The 20,393-nt window shown below is 41.3% G+C and overlaps 1 protein-coding gene across 1 annotated transcript in view; it reads right to left on the bottom strand.

Annotated features, from left to right (window-relative positions):
* The window catches only part of TSPAN15 (tetraspanin 15), a 43,476-nt gene extending 27,642 nt beyond the window's left edge, over positions 1-15,834 (bottom strand). The window contains exons 1-2 of the mRNA XM_067465687.1: positions 15,560-15,834; positions 811-996 (exon numbers count right to left, since the gene is read on the bottom strand). Coding sequence (XP_067321788.1) covers positions 811-996; positions 15,560-15,655 — 282 coding nt within the window. The 5' untranslated portion in view covers positions 15,656-15,834. The remainder of the gene's footprint in view (positions 1-810; positions 997-15,559) is intronic.
* Between the last annotated feature and the right edge of the window lie 4,559 nt (positions 15,835-20,393).

Genomic DNA, 20,393 nt, shown 5'->3' with positions numbered 1-20,393 from the left:
ACGTAGAGGGAGATACGTTCGGACAGATACACTGGACCGGAACCGTACAGGGTTTTGTAGGTCAAAACCAGCACCTTGAATTGTGCTCGGAACTGAATCGGCAGCCAGTGGAGCTGACATAACAGGGGGGTGGTATGCTCCCTGAATGTCGCTCCGGTGAGCAATCTGGCTGCCGCTCGTTGGACTAATTGAAGTTTCCGAACAGTCTTCAAGGGCAACCCCACGTAGAGCGCGTTGCAGTAGTCTATTCGGGATGTGACAAGAGCGTGGACCACTGTGGCCAGATCAGACTTCCCAAGGTACGGCCGCAACTGGTGCACAAGTTTTAATTGCGCAAAAGCTCTCCCGGCCACCGCCGAGACCTAGGGTTCCAGGCTCAGCAGTGTCCAGGATCACTCCCAAACTTATGAAATAACATTTGGAATGCTTTATTTCTTATCAATTTTACTTAAGTAAATATTTTACTAGTCCATGAGGTCAGGAAGAGTCGGAAACGACTGAACGAATCAACAACAACAAATATTTTATTTCACCAACAGGTTTTTAATATTTGCACCTGAGCATTCCTGACAAGTATGGTAGGAGACGTGCAAACTGCTCTAACCTAACAAAGATGACATTACTAGACGTTGTGATCTGACCACTCCTTCACACTGGTTAAATAATAACCTATAGTTTCTCTCTGTTATTTATCAAAGAAGGAAGTTACTGGCTGAGGTGTGTCTGAACTGTTTGCAGAATAAGGAACAAAGTGTTATAAGCATCAAGTTACAAGTAATTATACAAGTCTACTTAAATAAAAGTACTTACAGCCTGAAGAAGGGATAAGTTGTCTCTTAAAGATGCCAGCACGCCCACAAAGGACACAAGGAACATTACAATGCCCAGCAGTATTAAAATAATTGCTGGGGCTAAAAAGGCACTTTCAAGGGTTTTGTACTTCTGTCTTTCAACTTCAGCATAAATGCCAACAGCTAGAACAAATGCTCCTAGTAACTGTAATAGAAAAAAGAGAAAGCTGTGATCATAAATATAATGCAATAGTCACTCCACATTTGCAAATTTGGCTTTTTGCAGATTTGATTTTGTTGATAATGATAATAATGATAATAATAATAATAATAATAATAATAATACACTTTATTTATATTCTGCCCTTCTCCCCTAGGATACTCAGAGCAGATTAAAGTATTTACATACACAGGCAAACATTCAGTGCCTTTACAATCATATGCAATCATCTGTAGCAATCCTAAACCCTACAGCACAACTCTGTGGTCAATGTCTGCAGAAAATTGACTATAACCATATTGGAAGTCTTAGAGATTCATGCAAAGAACATCTCTCTATTAATTCTTAAGTCCACCAGTACAATTCTATGGTCAGATTGATCACAGAATCATGCTGGAGGACCTAGAGATTCCTAATGGGGTGTTTTCTCTAGTTAAAAGAATTGTTTTGTTTTATTTTTAAATGGAATTTTCTCACTTTCACACCATAGGATTACCATAAGTCAGAAATGACTCCAAGAACCATCACAACAAATTTAAATGATGCCTGACAGCCATCTCTCAATGAAGATGTCATTGCATCCAACACTGCAAATCCTGCTTCCAGTGGGGTTCCTTACACAGGACTTTAAGATCTTCTGGGGAGGCTCTCCTTTTGCTCCCACCACCATCACAAGCATGAGAGGGCCTTCTCGGTGGTGGTCCCCCGCCTCTAGAACGTCCTTCCAGGAGAAATAAGACAGGCCCCATCCCTCCCCTCCTTTCCTAAGAGCCTGAAGACCTGGTGGTTTAAATAAACCTTTGAGAACAACTAGTTCTAGCTCTGTCTGATACTGTTGAAATTGGCCATATCTTTTTCTTCTATTAGGCCCTGAAAATGTATAGCCATAGACACTACCTAATTTCCCAGTGTTGCAATCCAGAGCAGGGAACGAGGCCCTAAGATAACTATCCACCACACTTGGCTGTGAAAAACAATCCTTTTTTACTGAAGAAAAATGGTTACAAAATAAAGGGAAAATGCAAGTCAAAAGCCACAGCAAAATCAGCAAACATGAATTTAAATGGACACAGCAAAACCAAAAGCCTCACTAGGAAAATACTGGAATCTGTTAGCAATCCACTAACCGTACTTGATATCCTAGAAATCTTCCCAAACTATGGCCAGGGAACCGGGAGAACTGACAAGGTCTTCATCAATTCTGAAACAATGCCTGAACTGAGACAATTAGCCCGGCGTATTGCAATTAAAACTCAAGAATTGATTCCGTGAACCGCCCTTCTGTTTTGAAGCCAATGTTTTTAATTCTTGAATTCGGGAGGAACGACGCAAACTGAGTGATTTACTTCTGTCTTCCCAAATTTGGCCCCTTCTGTTGTCATTACAGTTAACAGGTGCAGAAGGGAGGGAAAGTTCAAGGTCTCCCTCTGATACATTCTCATGAACACCGGTACTTTCATTTTCCAAATCTACAGAAGTTCCTTCCTCACTAATTTCAGGAGCATTGGCATTTTCCAAACCTACAGCAGTTTCTTCCTCACTACTTTCAGGAGCATTGGCATCAAAAGGTACATTTCCACTAGCATCAGTAAATATACTTTCATTAGCATCAGGAGGAACAAACAGAGAATCAGGTTCAAGTTCAAACTCAGGCTGAACCCCAACACCCGGGCCCTCTAAAATCGCACTAGTCTGGCCTGGCCTTTTAAACTGCCTTGAACAGGCAGGATTATTTTAAATATATGTGCTATTGTGATTTTATTATGCTTATATTGTCTTGTTAATTTTATGTTTATGCTGTTGTCTTTGTATGTATTGATTATGTTACTTGGAAACCACTCTAAATAAATAAATAAATAAAGTTTTGTTGTTGTTACATGGACCCGACTGAATGACAGTTTTTGTAGTGCTGGGATCATTCTATCCCATAGCCAAATTAAGCATTTAATGAATACTTTGCTAAGTAAGCTTTTTCTGTAAAAAGGTGGTGCCTCGAGTGTATAATGATGAAAGCAAAAAATGAGCAAAAAAGCTACTTCCAGCACACCATTTTGTTGATGTCTGAAAAAATGTTCTTGTGTTTGTGAGACAAAGGGATATTCATGCTTTTCAAGAAGCTCAGTCTCTTCGTGCAGTCAAAAATGAGTATGCTCCCTCCCACATTGCAACAGCAGCTCCAGGAAGGTATAGTTTGTTGTTGCCCCATTTCAGGCTTTGGCTGTAGAATCCAGGAGCAATACTAGAAGAATTTACAAGGGAATCTGTCTACTAACAGATACCACCCTGATTTAGTTATTTTCTCAACCTCCATTCAGATTTCTTGACATGATAAGTAGTTCAAATATCAGTTAAGTACTTGTTAGACTACTCACTGCCTAGTTAATTAGTAACAGGTTATAGTAAAATGGCAAGGTGAGGCAAAGAAAAATAAAAGTCCTCCGTGTTTGCTCAGGAGGAAAGTGTAACTTTGAAAAAAGCACGGAAATTTTTAAGCCGTGTTCCATCATGGTTACACAGACAGACAAAACTACCTTTCTTAGAGAAGTTCAGGGGATCCAAAAGAAGTCTAACATGCTTTCAGCATCTTCAAGCAGTGGTTCCTAACTTGTGGTCTGCAAGAACTGAAATATGGTCCACAACCGTTGCAACAAAGCGACTGGTCTCACAAAACCTTATAGTGCCGAGGGTTATTAAATATGGTTTTGTGGCCAAGCAGATGCCAACCGCATTTCTGTGTACGAACCCACACGATCTCTTTGATCATCTGGAGAGACCCTGCTCACGCTCCCACTTCCCCCGCAGGCGCGATTGGTGGGGACGAGGGAGAGGGCCTTCTCGGTGGTGGCCCCTCGACTCTGGAATTCACTCCCCATGGACATCAGACATACCCCAATGCTGGCAGTCTTTAGGAGGAGCCTGAAAACGTGGTTGTTCCAGTGTGCCTTCCCAGAATAAGGAAAACTCTTAGCAATATGTCCTCAAATGTACTTTAATATTGATTTAGAATTGTCTGTGCACCCTAATTTTTCCTTGAAAACCCTATCCTAGTTTACCCAACCTACAGGCATGTAGCCGGGGTGGAGGCTTGGGGGCTTCAGCCCCCCCCCCGAAATTCTCATGGTGGTCCGCGAGAAGGCCTTACTGGTACATTATTTAAACTGTTACGTTTATTCATATCATGATCTGATCACCATGCTCAATATATCCCACATGCATGGGGGTATTGGGGTAATGATACAAAAGGTTTGCTAGGCTAGACCCTCTTTCACTCAGACTCAGACCCCCCCCCCCCCCGAATCAAACTCAGCTCCCCCTGAAACAAAATCCTGGCTATGGGCCTGCCTACCTAGTTCATGCCCCGCATTATTTTAAATTTAAATTATTACATTTGGCCCGGCCATAGGTTTTTTAAATGCTTGTATGTTGATGTTGTTGTTATTGTTATTGTTTATTGTGTATTTTTTTTGTTTTTGAGTTATAACTGTTTTGTATTGATTATTTGTTATTACCTTCATTTATTGATGTACTGTGGGCTTGGCCTCATGTAAGCCGCACCGAGTCCCTTGGGGAGATTGTAGCGGGGTACAAATAAAGTTTTATTATTATTATTATTATTATTATTATTATTATTATTATTATATGTTCTGTATCAGAAACTAGAGATGGTATGGTCAATCCAATGCAATTTTCTGAATCAGTGCCCCAAATAACTAAACTAAATCTAAACTTGACCAAAAACTGATTTGTAACCCTTTTGGGACTAATGTTAGAGAGTGGTCCCTGGTCAAAGTGGTCCTCGGACAAAAAAAGGTTGATAACCACTGATCTTAAAGGAAGCAGCAGTTCATTATGAAAAGCCAAAGGTGTGGTACTTAATGGTTGTGAGGAACTAGCTGCTGGAAAAGTGCCATCACCCCTAACATACAAGGTGGCAACAAGGTGGCTGACGGGTAGATCCATATGCAAAGATTCCCCAGTCTCCAAAGGAAATGCATGTTGTTGTTACCATGTACCTTCAAGTCATTTCTGAATAATGTTTATCATGGTGTTTTCTTGGCAGAATAAATTATTCTGCTTGAAATTAGCATTCATGGTCTGTGCCACAATCTGTTCATGGTCTTGCTTCTACAGACAGAATGGGAGTTTTCAATATTTTGCTTCCAGTTATAGAGTCCGATTTCTGAATTGGTGGTGACATCCACATACGCAGTCATCTTTTTAGTTACTTACAGAATGTGTTTGCAATGAACTGTTGGCGTCACTGACGGCCCTTCTACACTCCAAAATATCAAGTTTGTGGTGCAATTTTATGTTTGGAAGGGGGTGTTGGTACACTATTAAGATAAAAACATATTGTTAATAAGAAATGTAAAGGTGTTGCTAATAAATAAAATATAACTAATTAGTCCTGGTCACCGAGATGTCCAAAAGCAAGTAATCGTAATGTTTATTTGAGGCTGTAGGAGGATATATAGCCTGCTTTGTGTATCCATGGATTCAACCAACCAAGGCTTGAAAAATCTCCAAAGTAAAACCTTCATTTTGCCTCTTTTGTAGAAGGGATGCCATTTCACTACACTATATATTGTGGGACTTGGGCATCCATGGCTTTGGGTAGCCACAGGGGGTCCTGGAAGCAAACTCCAGCAATGCTCAGGGCCCACTGCACACCTCAATAATTTATCCAGAAAGTTTTTGATGAACAAGGAACTGGGAACTAGTAATAAAGAACGAGAAGAAAGAGGAACCATTGTCAGCTTCACAGTCTCAGTACAAGTAAACCATGGTCACACATGGATGCTGTTGCTTGTTGCTTATGTTTTGGTTTTATTTTGCTGTAATATGTTGTCCGGGCAGGCATGTAGCCGGGAAGGGGGGGGGCTGTAGGGGCTTCAGCCCCCCCCCCCCGAAATTCTCATGGTGGTCTGCGAGAAGGCCTTACTGGTACATTATTTAAACTGTTATATTTATTAATATCATGATCTGATCACCATTCTCAATATATCCCATATGTATAGGGGTATTGGGGTAATGATACAAAAGGTTTGCTAGGGTAGACCTTCTTTCACCCAGACACAGCCCCCCCCCCAAATCAAACTCAGCCCCCCCCCCCCCCCCCCAAAAATCAAAATCCTGGCTACGGGCCTGTGTCCAGGCTTGGCCTCATGAAAGCTGCCCCGAGTCCCTGTTGGGGAGATGGTAGCAGGGTATAAATAAATATTATTATTGTTATTGTTGTTGTTGTTATTATTATTATTATTATTATTATTATTATTATTATTTATAGACTGATCTGTGTGTACCACCTAGAAGTTGGGAATTTCCCCATAAGAATTAAGAAAAAATATGAAAAATTACACAAGGTAAAAGGAAATCTATGACCTTTCAATTATATTATGCAAGGACTCCTTCCTTCCTGAATCTTAAACTATTTCAGATAAACCGAAGACCATAAAGCAAGTTGCATACAACATTTTATGCAATCCTTTTGCATAAGGAAAAGGTATAGATAAGATCTATGTCCCAATGCAGGAAGGACTGAGCTAATAAATAGAATTCTTCTGCAGTGATTTTTGTAATTAACTCAAAGAGTAATGCAAAATTATAACTTCCTTCAAATCACATAAAAATATTTTCTAAGCAATGGTCATAAAATTCATTAAAATAGCCTACTGGCCTTAAGGAAGCAAGAAGATATTGGTTACAGAATAGATATATGCATGTTCTTACAATGCTGATCAAAAAGGCTTATAAATATTGTATGGAAAACAAACTCTACATATTTTGGTCATCTACATTAAAAGTAAAAACAATGGCACTCTTTAGGAACAAAGCACACGTGGTGATGTTTTATCCAAAGTACTATAAAATCTCTCAATTGGCCCTTGATTTTTGAAAACATCACTCCTCTTTTCCTTAGTGAATGAATGCATTTTGGATTACTTTATTGTTGCAGCAAATTACTGGAAAGATTGTACAAATATAAAGTTTTTCAATATAATTTTAATATAATTGTAGTCCCTAAGGATTTATTTATTTCATATCAAAAGCACTGCATAAATTAGTATAAATCTGATAAAAATAGAAGGTTAAATATCTTTTGACCAAAAGTGGGCAACAGCAATGATATTGTCTGTAGCCTCCAACAACTCCTCCTCTGTACATGAGGCAGGGCACCGTGGACAAGCATACAGATGCAGAGTTGTCTGTTCTGCTCCATAGTCAGGCAAGGTATGGAATTCTTTTAAGCAGTGCCATTTTGCCACGTTGTCTTTTGATCTGCCCACTCCGCTTCTGGGTCTATTCAGGGACTTCCAGGTTGCCCATTCTTGGTTTGCCCCTGGAGGAAGACCCTCGCGGGGGACCATCCGGTTGGGATTTCCTGATTTAGCTGCCCAGAGGGATACCCTTGCTGTTCCGACAGCTCATCCACATTGCAGAATTAATGCAACTTGACATCACTTTAACTGTTGTGGCTCCACCCCATGGAATTCTGGGATTTGTAGGTTGTTGTTGCAACAGAGCTCTCTAACGGAGATGGGTAAATATAGAATCATAGAATAGTAAAGTTGAAAGAGACCACATGGATTGGCTAGTCCACGACAGATGGCTTCCAGCCTCTGTTTCAAAGCATCCAGGGAAGGAGCTTCCACTGAACTCCGAGGCAGAGAGTTCCATTGCTGAACAGCTCTTCTTATATTATTTATTTATTTATTTATTTATTTAGAACTTTTGTATACCGGTCTTCTCACCTCCGTGGAGGGACTCAGGCCGGTTTCCAACAATAATATCACAAGCAATCATTTAAACGCATCACATTCCGTAATACACTAACACATTAAAATACCAAAAATACAAGCATATAATTACAATGGCCAAGTCGTCACAATAAAATCGTTGATCATCACCATCCATCCATATAGCCACGAGTTATTGACTCACTCATCAAATGCCAGTTTCCAGAGTCAGGTTTTCACCTGTTTTCTAAAAGTCAGGAGAGATGGGGCAGTTCTAATCTCCAGTGGGAGGGAGTTCCAGAGCCGAGGAGCCACCACCGAGAAGGCCCTGTCCCTCGTCCCCACCAGGCACGCTTGCGAGGCTGGTGGGACCGAGAGCAGGGTCCCTCCAGACGATCCTAACAATCTTGATAGTTCATAGGGGAGAATCCATTCAGACAGGTAAACTGGGCCGGAGTCGTTATAGTCAGGAAGTTCCCTGAATTCCATAGCAAGGAAGCTGATGTGATATCATGCTGCTATTAATTCTACAGTGTGGATACAGCCTCAGATTCCCCTTCAAATCGACACCCTCTGAAGATCTCAGGATTTCTTACAGAAAGGTCTTCAACTGGTGCAATGACTCACTAATCAGAACTACAAGCAAAGATTAGATCAACATCTTACTTTCAAAATGTACCTTCATTGCCCCCAATATCTCAACTCATCCCTCAACTTTGGCTTTACTGGCACGTTAATGTATTTTTAAATGAATGTATTGATGATTTTGTATAATGATTTTCCTGTTTTAACTGTAATTTTATGGCGTATGTGTTGTTAGCATCATTTGATGCTTATGTGAGGCCGCCCTGAGTCCCCTTATGGGAAGAAGGGCGGGGTACAAATGTACGAAATAAATAAATAAATACCGTAAATAATGAGTAATTTCTTACAGTTAACTATACACTTCGTAATGTGCTACTTCAATACTGAAATCAAATTGACACCCATAGTCATGGTTTAAGTCCCACTGTTTTAAATGGGTCTACCCTAAATATGGCAAAATCGCAATCCAATCCATTAAATAGAGTCCTGCAGACACACTGATAACTAATCTTAGAGCAGCAATGGAGGACTGCAAACAAGGATACACATTAAGGGGGCACTAACTCAAAAGTTTGAGTATGTGAGAAAGAAGAGGTTCCTCCTCATCCTAAACCAAACCTGCCTTTGACATCAGACACTTGTACTAAATATCTGTTGTCCAGTTAATCAAGTGTCCCTTTATACTCAAATCTATATGAATAAAAATGTAATGTTTGTTTGTGGGATTAACAGAACTCAAAAACTACTGGACACATTGACACCAAATTTGGACACAAGACACCTAACAACCCAATGTTTGTCCTTCACTCAAAAAAAATTGATTTTGTCATTTGGGAGTTGTAGTTGCTGGGATTTATAGCTCACCTACAATCAAAGAGCATTCTGAACCCCACCAAAAATGGAATTGAACCATACATGGCACACAGTTCTCCCATGACCAACAGAAAATACTGGAAGGGTTTGGTGGGCAGTGTCCTTTGGTTTTGGAGTTGTAGTTCACCTACATCCAGAGATCACTGTGGACTCAAACAATGATGGATTTGGACCAAACTCTACACGAATACTCAATATGCCCTAATGTGAACACTGGTGGAGTTTGGGGAAACTAGAATCTTGACATTTGGGAGTTGTAGTTGCTGGGATTTATAGTTCACCTACAAACACAGAGCATTCTGAACCCCACCAAAGATGGAATTGAACCATACTTGGCACACAGTTCTCCCATGACCAACAGAAAATACTGGAAGGGTTCGGTGGGCAGTGTCCTTTGGTTTTGGAGTTGTAGTTCACCTACATCCAGAAATCACTGTGGACTCAAACAATGATGGATCTGGACCAAACTCTACACAAATACTCAATATGCCCAAATGTGAACACTGGTGGAGTATGGGGGAACTAGAATCTTGACATTTGGGAGTTGTAGTTGCTGGGATTTATAGTTCACCTACAAACACAGAGCATTCTGAACCCCACCAACGATAGAATTGGGCCAAACCTCCCACACAGAACCCCTATGTGGGCCATAGCAACGCGTGGCAGGGGACGGCTAGTAGTTTATAAATTAGACATTGCACCTCTTAACAACACCATATACAAGGAAATATAATTACAACAGTGATGCATTAATAATTAATTTTAACTGGCTCTTTTTGTTTCATAATCCCAGTGACCATTTCAGCTCTCACGTCATAAAGAAAATCAAAACAAAACCAATTTGTTAAAGCCTTTGATTCCTAATCTTTCAACCTATTCAGCTTACTCATTGCTCAACCAGTTCAATATTGCCCAATGAAAGCCACAAACTACACCCTAAAGACAAAGTAACTACAAACAAACACATTGTGAGTATGGAAGAAACCTCTTTTTTGCAAGTTGAAAAGCAGGTAACTGTTCATCTCTCTTCTTATAATCCTTTCAAATAGAAATTTTATGTTTTATGTTCTCAGAACGTACAGGTATTGTGTTAATAAAAACAATTATGAGCAATGTTATTCACCTTTCTCATTTAACCTTTTTTAATAAGCTAAACACTCCTAAATGATGTAACCTTTCTCCACAGGAAGGATGCTTCACTTCCTTGACCATTCTGGTTTTCTTTTCCATAATTCATTCACTCTGCAGTATTTTTTTTTCATGTCAAGTATAACGTACTCTAGGAATTTCCACTAGAAGAGTAAAAAGACGCCCTATGAACCTTGTTTAGATACCTGCTAGCATTTCCAGAATGCTTCCTGTAGTGCTAAAAACTTTGCAATGAAGCTCAACCTGTCTGAAGTAGCTTGTACTACATTTTAAGAAAGTTGGGGGGTTAGTTTTCAATAATGATTATGGTAGCCTCCAACTTGCAAAACTTCTCTTAGGCCCCTTCTACCCTGCCATATCAAATCCAAATTATCTGGTTTGACCTGGATTATCTAGCAGTGTAGACTCATATAATCCAAAGCAGATAATGTGGATTATCTGATTTGATAATCTGGATTACATGGCAGTGTAGAAGGGCTCTCGTTTCATATATTTTTCCCAGTAATGTTTGTGGAAAGGCACACAATCATGACTTGTTAATGTCAAAAAATAAAGTTTTGTTTTTACCACTGAAATCGTAACAAAGTAATGATTATAAAGGGGAGAAAATTGATAGAGAAAAGATATATTACATGGCAGCAGAACCTAGTGATAAATGGGAGATTCAGGACAGATACAAGTAAGTGTTGAATCAATTGTCTTTAAAGACAGAAGAGAGATAGTGTGCATGATATTTACAGAAATCACTATAAAGCCATTTTGTGTGTATTGTATTTTTTTGTGACTGGCAACTTCTTTGACACAAGAAAGCTGAGCAAGTGATTCAAGGACCATATCGTTGTGAGTTATTACTTAAGATGAAAGAGTAATAAACTTCTCAAATGAAAAAAAGAACCCAAAACACCATTGTTTATATTTTCACATTTAAATTCCGTTGATACAGGTTTATCTACTACTCAAATCCTCCCCGACTGATCTATTAGCATTCAAAAAAATTATTTTCAGTGTTAGTAAATTCCCTCCTCTCAAGAATTACAAAATCCCTCCAGCAATTACTACATTTTAATATCGATAAAACTTGATGTTGATAATGAGTGAAAAAGAGTTAAAATGTAGCTTTGGGATCAGCCTTTGGAGAATAATATAGTGCAATATTTATTTATTTTATTTGTCATGTCAGGGCAACCAGTCAATTATATTACATTTCTAACAGAACAAAGCAAACAAACAGACAGAATACAAAATTTGTGAGTTTGGTAGTTGATTAAATGCCCTTTGACCAATATCTGGCCACTTGGTGTTGCCGCAAGAAGGTCCTCCATGGTGCATGTGGTAGGGCTCAGGTTGCATTGCAGCAAGTGGTCAGTGTTTTGCTCTTCTCCACACTCGCATGTCGTGGATTCCACTTTGTGGCTCCATTTGTGGCTCTGCATCTCATGGTGCCAGAGCGCAGTCTGTTCAGCGCCTTCCAAGTCGCCCAGTCTTCTGTGTGCCCAGGGGGGAGTCTCTCATTTGGTATCGGCCACTGATTGAGGTTCTGGGTTTGAGCCTGCCACTTTTGGACTCTTGCTTGCTGAAGTGTTCCAGCGAGTGTCTCTGTAGATCTTAGAAAACTATTTCTAGATTTAAGTCGTTGACGTGCTGGCTGATACCCAAACAGGGGATGAGCTGGAGATGTCACTGCCTTTATCCTTTCACTATTGGCTGCTACTTCCCGGCGGATGTCAGGTAGTGCAATACCGGCTAAGCAGTGTAATTTCTCCAGTGGTGTAGGGCGCAGACACCCCGTGATAATGCAGCATGTCTCATTAAGAGCCACATCCACTGTTTTAGTGTGGTGAGATGTGTTCCACACTGGGCATGCATACTCAGCAGCAGAGTAGCACAGCGCAAGGGCAGATGTCTTCACTGTGTCTGGTTGTGATCTCCAGGTTGTGCCAGTCAGCTTTCCTATCATATTGTTTCTAGCGCCCACTTTTTGCTTGATATTCAGGCAGTGCTTCTTGTACGTCAGAGCAGGGTCCAGAGTGACTCCCAGGTTATTTATCTATATTAATAAAAATGTTCAGTGCATAATGAGTTCCTTAAAAACAAAAGAACCAATGAACGAAATCACACCAAATTTGGCAACAAAACGTCTCACAACACAAGGAGTGACCATCACTCAAAAAATTATGATTTTGTCATTTGGGAGTTGTAGTTGCTGGGATTTATAGTTCACCTACAATCAAAGAGCATTCTGAACTCCAGCAACGATGGAATTGAAGCAAACTTGGCACTCCCATGACCAACAGAAAATACTGGAAGGGTTTGGTGGGCATTGACCTTGAGTTTGGGAGTTTTAGTTCACCTACACACAGAGAGCACTGTGGACCCAAACAATGATGGATCTGGACCAAACTTGACACAAATACTCCATATGCCCAAATATGAACAGAGATGGAGTTTGTGGGAAATAGACCTTGACATTTGGGAGTTGTAGTTACTGGGATTTATAGTTCACCTACAATCCAAGAGTGTTCTGAACCCTATCAGTGACAGAATTGGGGCAAACTTCCCACACAGAACCCCCATGACCAACAGAAAATACTCAAGGCCATCCAGTCCAACTCCCTTCACCAGGGCAAGAAAACGTAATCAAAGTCCTCCTGACAAAGAGCCATCCATCCATACATATAGATAAGATACTATATCTCTCTCACACAGAAAGATATAGTATCATAGATTTGAAAGGGACCCCTGAAGAAGGACAATTATATGCTGCATGTTCCTGAGTAGGCAAACCAGACAATCTCCACATCAACACTGGCAAAGAAACATCAAGAAATACAGGGTTAGTCAAAATGCTTAGGCCAATCTGCCATTCAATTGAATGGCAGATTGGCCTATGCATTTTGACTAACCCTGTACTGTTTACCCACAAGCATTAAGGAAATACATATATTAGAAACCAACACTTTCTAATTACTTTTTTTCCCCAGATCACTAGACTGGGCTGCAGCAACGCGTGGCAGGGGACAGCTAGCTTATTATAAATAAATAATAATAAATAATAGCTCCAGAACTCTTGTTGTTGTTGTTCATTTGTTCAGTCGTTTCCGACTCTTCGTGACCTCATGGACCAGCCCATGCCAGAGCTCTCTCAGCCGTCCCCAACCCCCAGCTCCTTCAAGGTCAAGCCAGTTACTTCAAGGATGCCATCTGAGGCCAGGCATGGGCAAACTTGCCCCCCCCCCCCCAAGTGTTTTGTACTTCAATTCCCACCATTCCCAGCAACTGGTATCTTGGGAATCCCCTTCCTAGGAATGGTGGGAAATGAAGTCTTGGCCACAGTGGTCCACACTTTGGTTACATCCCATATAGACTACTGCAACGCTCTCTATGTGGGGTTGCCTATGAAGACTGCCCAGAAGCTCCAACTAGTCCAACGTGCGGCAGCCAGAATGCTAACACGAGCAGGGTACAGGGAGCATACTACTCCTCTGTTGCGCCAGCTCCACTGGCTGACAATTAGCTTCCGAGCACAATTCAAAGTGCTGGTGTTAACCTATAAAGCCCTAAACGACTCTGGCCCAGTTTACCTGTCCGAACGTATTCTCCCCTATGAACCATCTAGGTCAGGGGTCCTCAAACTAAGGCCCGGGGGCTGGATGTGGCCCTCCAAGGTCATTTACCCGGCCCTCGCTCAGGGTCAACCTAAGTCTGAAAAGACTTGAAAGCACATAACAACAACAACAACAACAACAATCTCATCAGCCAAAAGCAGGCCCACATTTCCCATTGAAATACTAATAAGTTTGTATTTGTTAACATTGTTCCTCATTTTGATTACTGTATTGTTTTTAAGTGTTTTTTACACTACAAATAAGAGATGTGCAGCATGCATAGAATTCATGGTTTTTTTTCCAAATTATAATCCGGCCTTCCAACCGTTTGAGGGACAGTGATCTGGCCCTCTATTTAAAAAGTTTGTGGACCCCTGATCTAGGTTGTTAAGATCGTCTGGAGGGGCCCTGCTCTCGGTCCCACCGGCCTCTCAGGCGTGTCTGGTGGGGACGAGGGACAGGGCCTTCTCGGTGATTTTATTTATTTATTTATTTGCTATATTTATATACCGCCGTTTCTCAGCCTAGCCGGCGACTCAACGCGGTTTACAACATAATATAACAATCAACAGTAAAAAAGTTAAAAGCATAAAAAACATAAAAAACATAAAAACACAATTCATACATCAATACCAATCCAGTTCGACTCTTAACTAAAAACGTGATCCAGTTCGTCATCCATGTTGCCAGTCCTTTAGTCAGTTACCATTCGTTGCATTGGGTTAACCAAATGCCTGCCTAAACATCCAGGTCTTCAATCTTCTTCGGAATATCATCAATGAAGGGGCTGATCTTACCTCCAAGGGCAGGGCGTTCCATAGCCGCGGGGCCACCACAGAAAAGGCCCTGTCTCTCGTACCCGCCAGCCGCACCTGTGAAGCAGGCGGGATAGAGAGCAGGGCCTCCCCAGAAGATCTTAGGGTCCTGGCGGGCTGATAGGCCGAGATACGTTCGGATAGGTAAGTTGGGCCAGAACCGTTTAGTGATGGGCCCTGGACTCTGGAACTCTCTCCCACTGGAGATCAGAACTGCCCCCTCCATTCTGTTCAGAAAACGGGTGAAAACCTGGCTATGAGCTTTCGACGAGTAAATCAATATTTCTGTGATCGGATAGATGACGATGAATGATGGACAACGAATTCACTACGACGACTGAGCATTATTATGTGATTGCATTTTGCTGTTATAACGTTTTAATTGAATATGTTGTATGATGTTTTTAATGATTGTTTTGTGGTTTTATTGTTGGAAACCGGCCCGAGTCCCCCGATAGAGAAGACCGGTATACAACATTGCTAAATAAATAAATAAGTCCAAAACACACGGAGGGCCTAAGTTTGCCCATGGCTGAGGAGCAGACTGAAGCCCAACCAAGGCTGAGGCGACCAACTTCTCTGTCAGTGCCAAATGGGCTACAAGCCGGGGTAACAGAGACGACAGTAAGAGGACAGGCTGGGACTGAGCCTCGCCAGCAACTCCCTCAGCAAACGGGGCTTTCCAGAAACGCCAGCCGGGCTGAGTTGCCTTTCCAGTCTGTCAGCGCCCAGAAAGCGCTCGCGCTCGGGGCCCTCCTCCCGCCTCACGCGCTCTCTCACTCACCCAAAAGACGGTGGAGTAGGTGACGAGGCTGAACTTGAGGCACAAGTAGGGGAAGCGGGCGCAGTAGCGGACCTGCGCCGAGTCTCCCGCCGCCATCCTCCGCCGCCACAGCCAGCGCCCCTGCTTCGGGCGCCCTGCTCTCTCTCTCCTGCCTCTCTCCTGCCTGCCTTCCTTCCCGGCCAGGCGGGCCCCAAGCGGCGCGGGCCCTCGGAGGGAGGGAGGGAGGCTCTCGCACTGAGGGAGGGGCCTCGGGCAGCCGCCTTCCAGCCTGGTTTCGCCTGGAGCCTCAGCCCCGCAGAACAGGATCCACCACGTCCCTGGGAGCTGCATCCGGGTCTCGGTATCCACAGGTTCAAAATACAGGCAGTCCCCAACTCGCAGCAGGTGTGCTCTGAACTTGTTTGTAAGTCGGAACAGGTACATTTCATTTGAGGGAACTCCAGCCATACACACACACACACACCACAGAGAGAGAGAGAGATTGATAGGTAGATAGATAGATAGATAGATAGATAGAGAGATAGGTAAATAGATAGATAGGTAGATAGGTAGATAGATAGATAGATAGATAGATAGATAAGTAGATAGATAGATAGATAAGTAGATAGATAGATGGATAGATAGATAGGTAGGTAGGTAGATAGGTAGGTAAATAGGTAGGTAGATAGAAAGGTAGATAGGTAGGTAGGTAGGCAGATAGATAGGTAGATAGATAGGTAGGTAGGTAGGTAGATAGATGGATAGATAGATAGATAGATAGATAGATAGATAGACAGATAGATAGGAAGATAGGTAGGTAGGTAGCTAGGTAGATAGATAGATCGGTAGATAGATAGATAGATAGATAGATAGATAGATAAGTAGATAGATAGATAGATAGATAGATAGGTAGATAGATAGGTAGGTAGGTAGGTAGGTAGGCAGATAGATAGATAGATAGATAGATAGGAAGGTAGGTAGATAGGTAGGTAGGTAGATAGGTAGGTAGGTAGATAGGTAGATAGATAGGTAGGTAGGTAGGTAGATAGATAGATAGATAGGTAGATAGATCCATAGGTAGGTAGGTAGGTAGGTAGATAGATAGGTAGGTAGGTAGGTAGATAGGTAGATAGATAAGTAGATAGGTAGGTAGGTAGATAGATCCATAGGTAGGTAGGTAGGTAGATAGATAGGTAGGTAGGTAGGTAGGTAGATAGATGGGTAGATAGATAAGTAGATAGGTAGATAGATAGATAGATAGGTAGGTAGGTAGAAAAACGTAATGTTCGATGGTGGGATGCGCATAACCCAAAAACCACTGGACGAATTGACACCACATTTGGATACAAGACACCAATCTGGCCAACGAGTGACCATCTTCATCTATATATAAATAAAAATGTAATGTTCGTTTGGGGGGTTAACAGAACTCAAAAACCATTGGATGAATTGACACCAAATTTGGACACAATAATCTATCTATCTATCTTCTATATAAATAAAAATGTAATGTTCGTTTGTGGGATTAACAGAACTCAAAAACCATTGGGGAATTGACACCAAATTTGGACACAAGACACCTAACAGTCCAATTTATGTACTCCACTCAAAAAAATTGATTTTGTCATTTGGGAATTGTCGTTGCTGGGATTTATAATTTACCTACAATCAAAGAGCATTCTGAACTCCACCAATGATGGAATTGGGCCAAACTTAGCACACAGGGCTCCCATGACCAACAGAAAAAACTGGAAAGGTTTGGTGGGCATTGACCTTGAGTTTGGGAATTGTAGTTCACCCACATCCAGAGAGCACTGTGGACTCAAACAATGATGGATCTGGACCAAAGTTGGCACAAATCCTCAATTTGCCCAAAAGTGAATACTGGTGGAGTTTGGGGAAAATAGACCCTGACATTTGGAAGTTGTAATTTCTGGGATTTATAGTTCCTCTACAATCAAGGAGCATTCTGAACCCCACCAATGACAGAATTGGGGCAAACTTCCCACACAGAACCACCATGACCAACAGAAAATACTTAAGGCCATCCAGCCCAACTCCCTTCACCAGGCAAACCAGACAATCTCCACATCAACACTGACAAAGAAACAGCAAGAAATACCGTTTATCCACAAGCATAAAGAAATTACATACATTAGAAACCAACACTTTCTCATTACTTTATTTTCCAGATCATCAGACTGGGCCACAGCAACATGTGGCAGTGGACGATTAGTGTGTGTGTGTGTGTGTGTATGTGTGTGTATGTATGTATTTTTTGTGTGTGTGTGTATATATATATGGTCATCACTAATAGTCAACATGGATTTATCAGCAACAAGTCATGCCAGACTAATCTGACCTCTTTTTTCGATAGAGTTACAAGTCGGGTAGATGCAGGGAACAAATACAAATTTACAAGTTCAATGTTGATGCTCCATACATCAGAATGAGCAACAAACTAAACATGCTACTTGTGAAGTCCGTTAGCTGAACTCAAAAGTCTGTAGAGCACATGACCGGTTTTGACTTTTTTAGTCTTCCTCAGGCAAAATTATACATTTCCCATGCAATAAGAACCAAAGAAATGAGCAGAGTACGGTATCTAAGAAATATAATTTCATGGAATCTTACGCTCCTTTGGTATAATTTACAAAAGGAAAAAAGACATAGAACACTACTTGGGAGAGAAATATTAAGTGACTGTCACGGAAATGTATAATTTTACCTGAGGAAGAATAAAAAAGTCGAAACAAATCGTGTGCTCTACAGACTCTTCAGTTCAACTGACAGACTTCACAAGCTCCAAATGGTGTTTCGTTTGTTACTTATTCTGATGTATGGAGCATCAACATTGTACTTGTAAATTTGTATTTGTTTACCCAATATAAGTTTATATTTCATACCTGTTTATTGATTATTGACCTATACATGCTGTTGTTTTTGTGGGTATAGATTACTTTGGTGTATAATCAGGAACCCTTTTACTTTATATAGATGCAGGGAACTCCGTGGATGAAGTGTATCTGGATTTCAGGAAGGCCTTTGACAATAATAATAATAATAATAATAACAACAACAACAACAACAACAACAACAGCAACAACAAGCAGAGGCATAATACCGTTACTCAGATGATTCATTGGAACTTGTGCCACAAATACCATCTGCCTGTGACAAAGAACTGGGGATCACAAGCCTGAAAAAGTGACAGAAAATGAATACATCAAACTATTCTGGGACTTCCGAATTCAGACTGACAGAGTTTTGGAGCACAATAGTCCTGACCTCACAATCCTGTTAAAAAACCAAGTATGGATCATCGATGTTGCAATCCCAGTTGACAGGAGGATTGAAGAGAAACAACTGGAAAAGCTGGCACAATATGAGGATTAAAAGATCAAACTGCAAAGACTCTGGCACAAGCCAGTAAAGGTGGTCCCAGTGGTGATTGGCACACAGGGTGCCGTGCCTAAAGCCCTTGGACTGCACTTAAACACAATTGGCACTGACAAAATTACCATCTGTCAGCTGCAAAAGGCCACCATTGCTCCCTCCTCCCTATGACTCAACTACCATTTCTATCCTGGAATAGATAAGTTGGTGAAGCAAGACGGCCACAGAGACCTGGGAGCATGATATTTTAGAGTCACACCTACACTTTTGAAACTATTCTCTCTTTTCCCTCCCTCTGGCTGGTTCATTTTATTTAGATTGGTAATGTCTTTCCTGATCAAACAATCTGAAGATCTCAAAAGCTTTATCTCTGAGTACAGGTTTTGGAATTTATCTAAACAAAGATCTTTCCTGCATTGTTTTACTTTTTCCAATAAACCTGATACTCACTAAAGGGTGCCAGGAACACAATAGTTTCTGGGAATGGGGTAGCATAGGAGTGACTCAAATGGACAAACATGTTGTAACCATTAAGAAAAAAGATGCTCCTGAACCCAGGATTACAAGGAAAATGATCTCTCAGATTTTCCACTTTTCTGTCTGAATGACCTTAACCTAAAGTAACTGGTTTAGAGCAAGCCTAGATGGAAAAGGATGGCTTTGATCCCAAAGAGAGCTCCTTTTGGCTTGACAGTGCTATCCAGCCATCATAGAAAGCAAGCCCTCCAGCAAAAAAAAATCCCGTATTGGTATAAAAGAGTGTAGGGCATATGGCAGGCCATTGTATGCTAATCAAGGTGGTCCGTTGAAACATTCACACCTAGCTCCAGCAGACAAGAGTCTTTGTCTCACCCTGGTCATTCTGCAGATATATAAACCCTTTTTCCTAGTTCCAACAGACCTCACTACCTCTGAGGATGTTTGCCATAGATGCAGGCGAAACGTCAGGAGAGAGTGCCTCTAGACCATGGCCATACAGCCCAAAAAAACCTACAACAACCCAGTGATTCCGGCCATGAAAGCCTTCTACAATACACTTTCTCGTTACTTTATTTTCTAGATCACCAGACTGGGCCACAGCAACGCGTGGCAGGGGACAGCTAGTACTAAATAATAATAGAAGTAGCAATAAGAACTATAATATTAATGATAAAGAATTCACAATAGCTAGCCCATTGAAACAACATCAGGCTTCAAGATTTTAAAATGTGAATCATTACGTGGGCATTAATTAACAAACATGGACAGAATATATGCTTGGTATTAACCTAGATGAGAAAGAGCACCCTATCGCTGGCAAGACCTGAACAAGAAAGCTATTTTCTTGTGGGAGAATAGCTCATTGACATTGCCAACAACTGCTGGATTTGTTCTTGCCCATTTGCCAACAAACAAGGGAATGAATGAAGGAATTGAGGATAAATGACTCATGTTAGCAGAAGCTGTGAAATGTGTGCGC

Source organism: Anolis sagrei, chromosome 3 (assembly GCF_037176765.1).
Source record: "Anolis sagrei isolate rAnoSag1 chromosome 3, rAnoSag1.mat, whole genome shotgun sequence".
Taxonomy (NCBI): domain Eukaryota; kingdom Metazoa; phylum Chordata; class Lepidosauria; order Squamata; family Dactyloidae; genus Anolis; species Anolis sagrei.
This window is presented reverse-complemented; position numbering and strand designations above follow the sequence as displayed.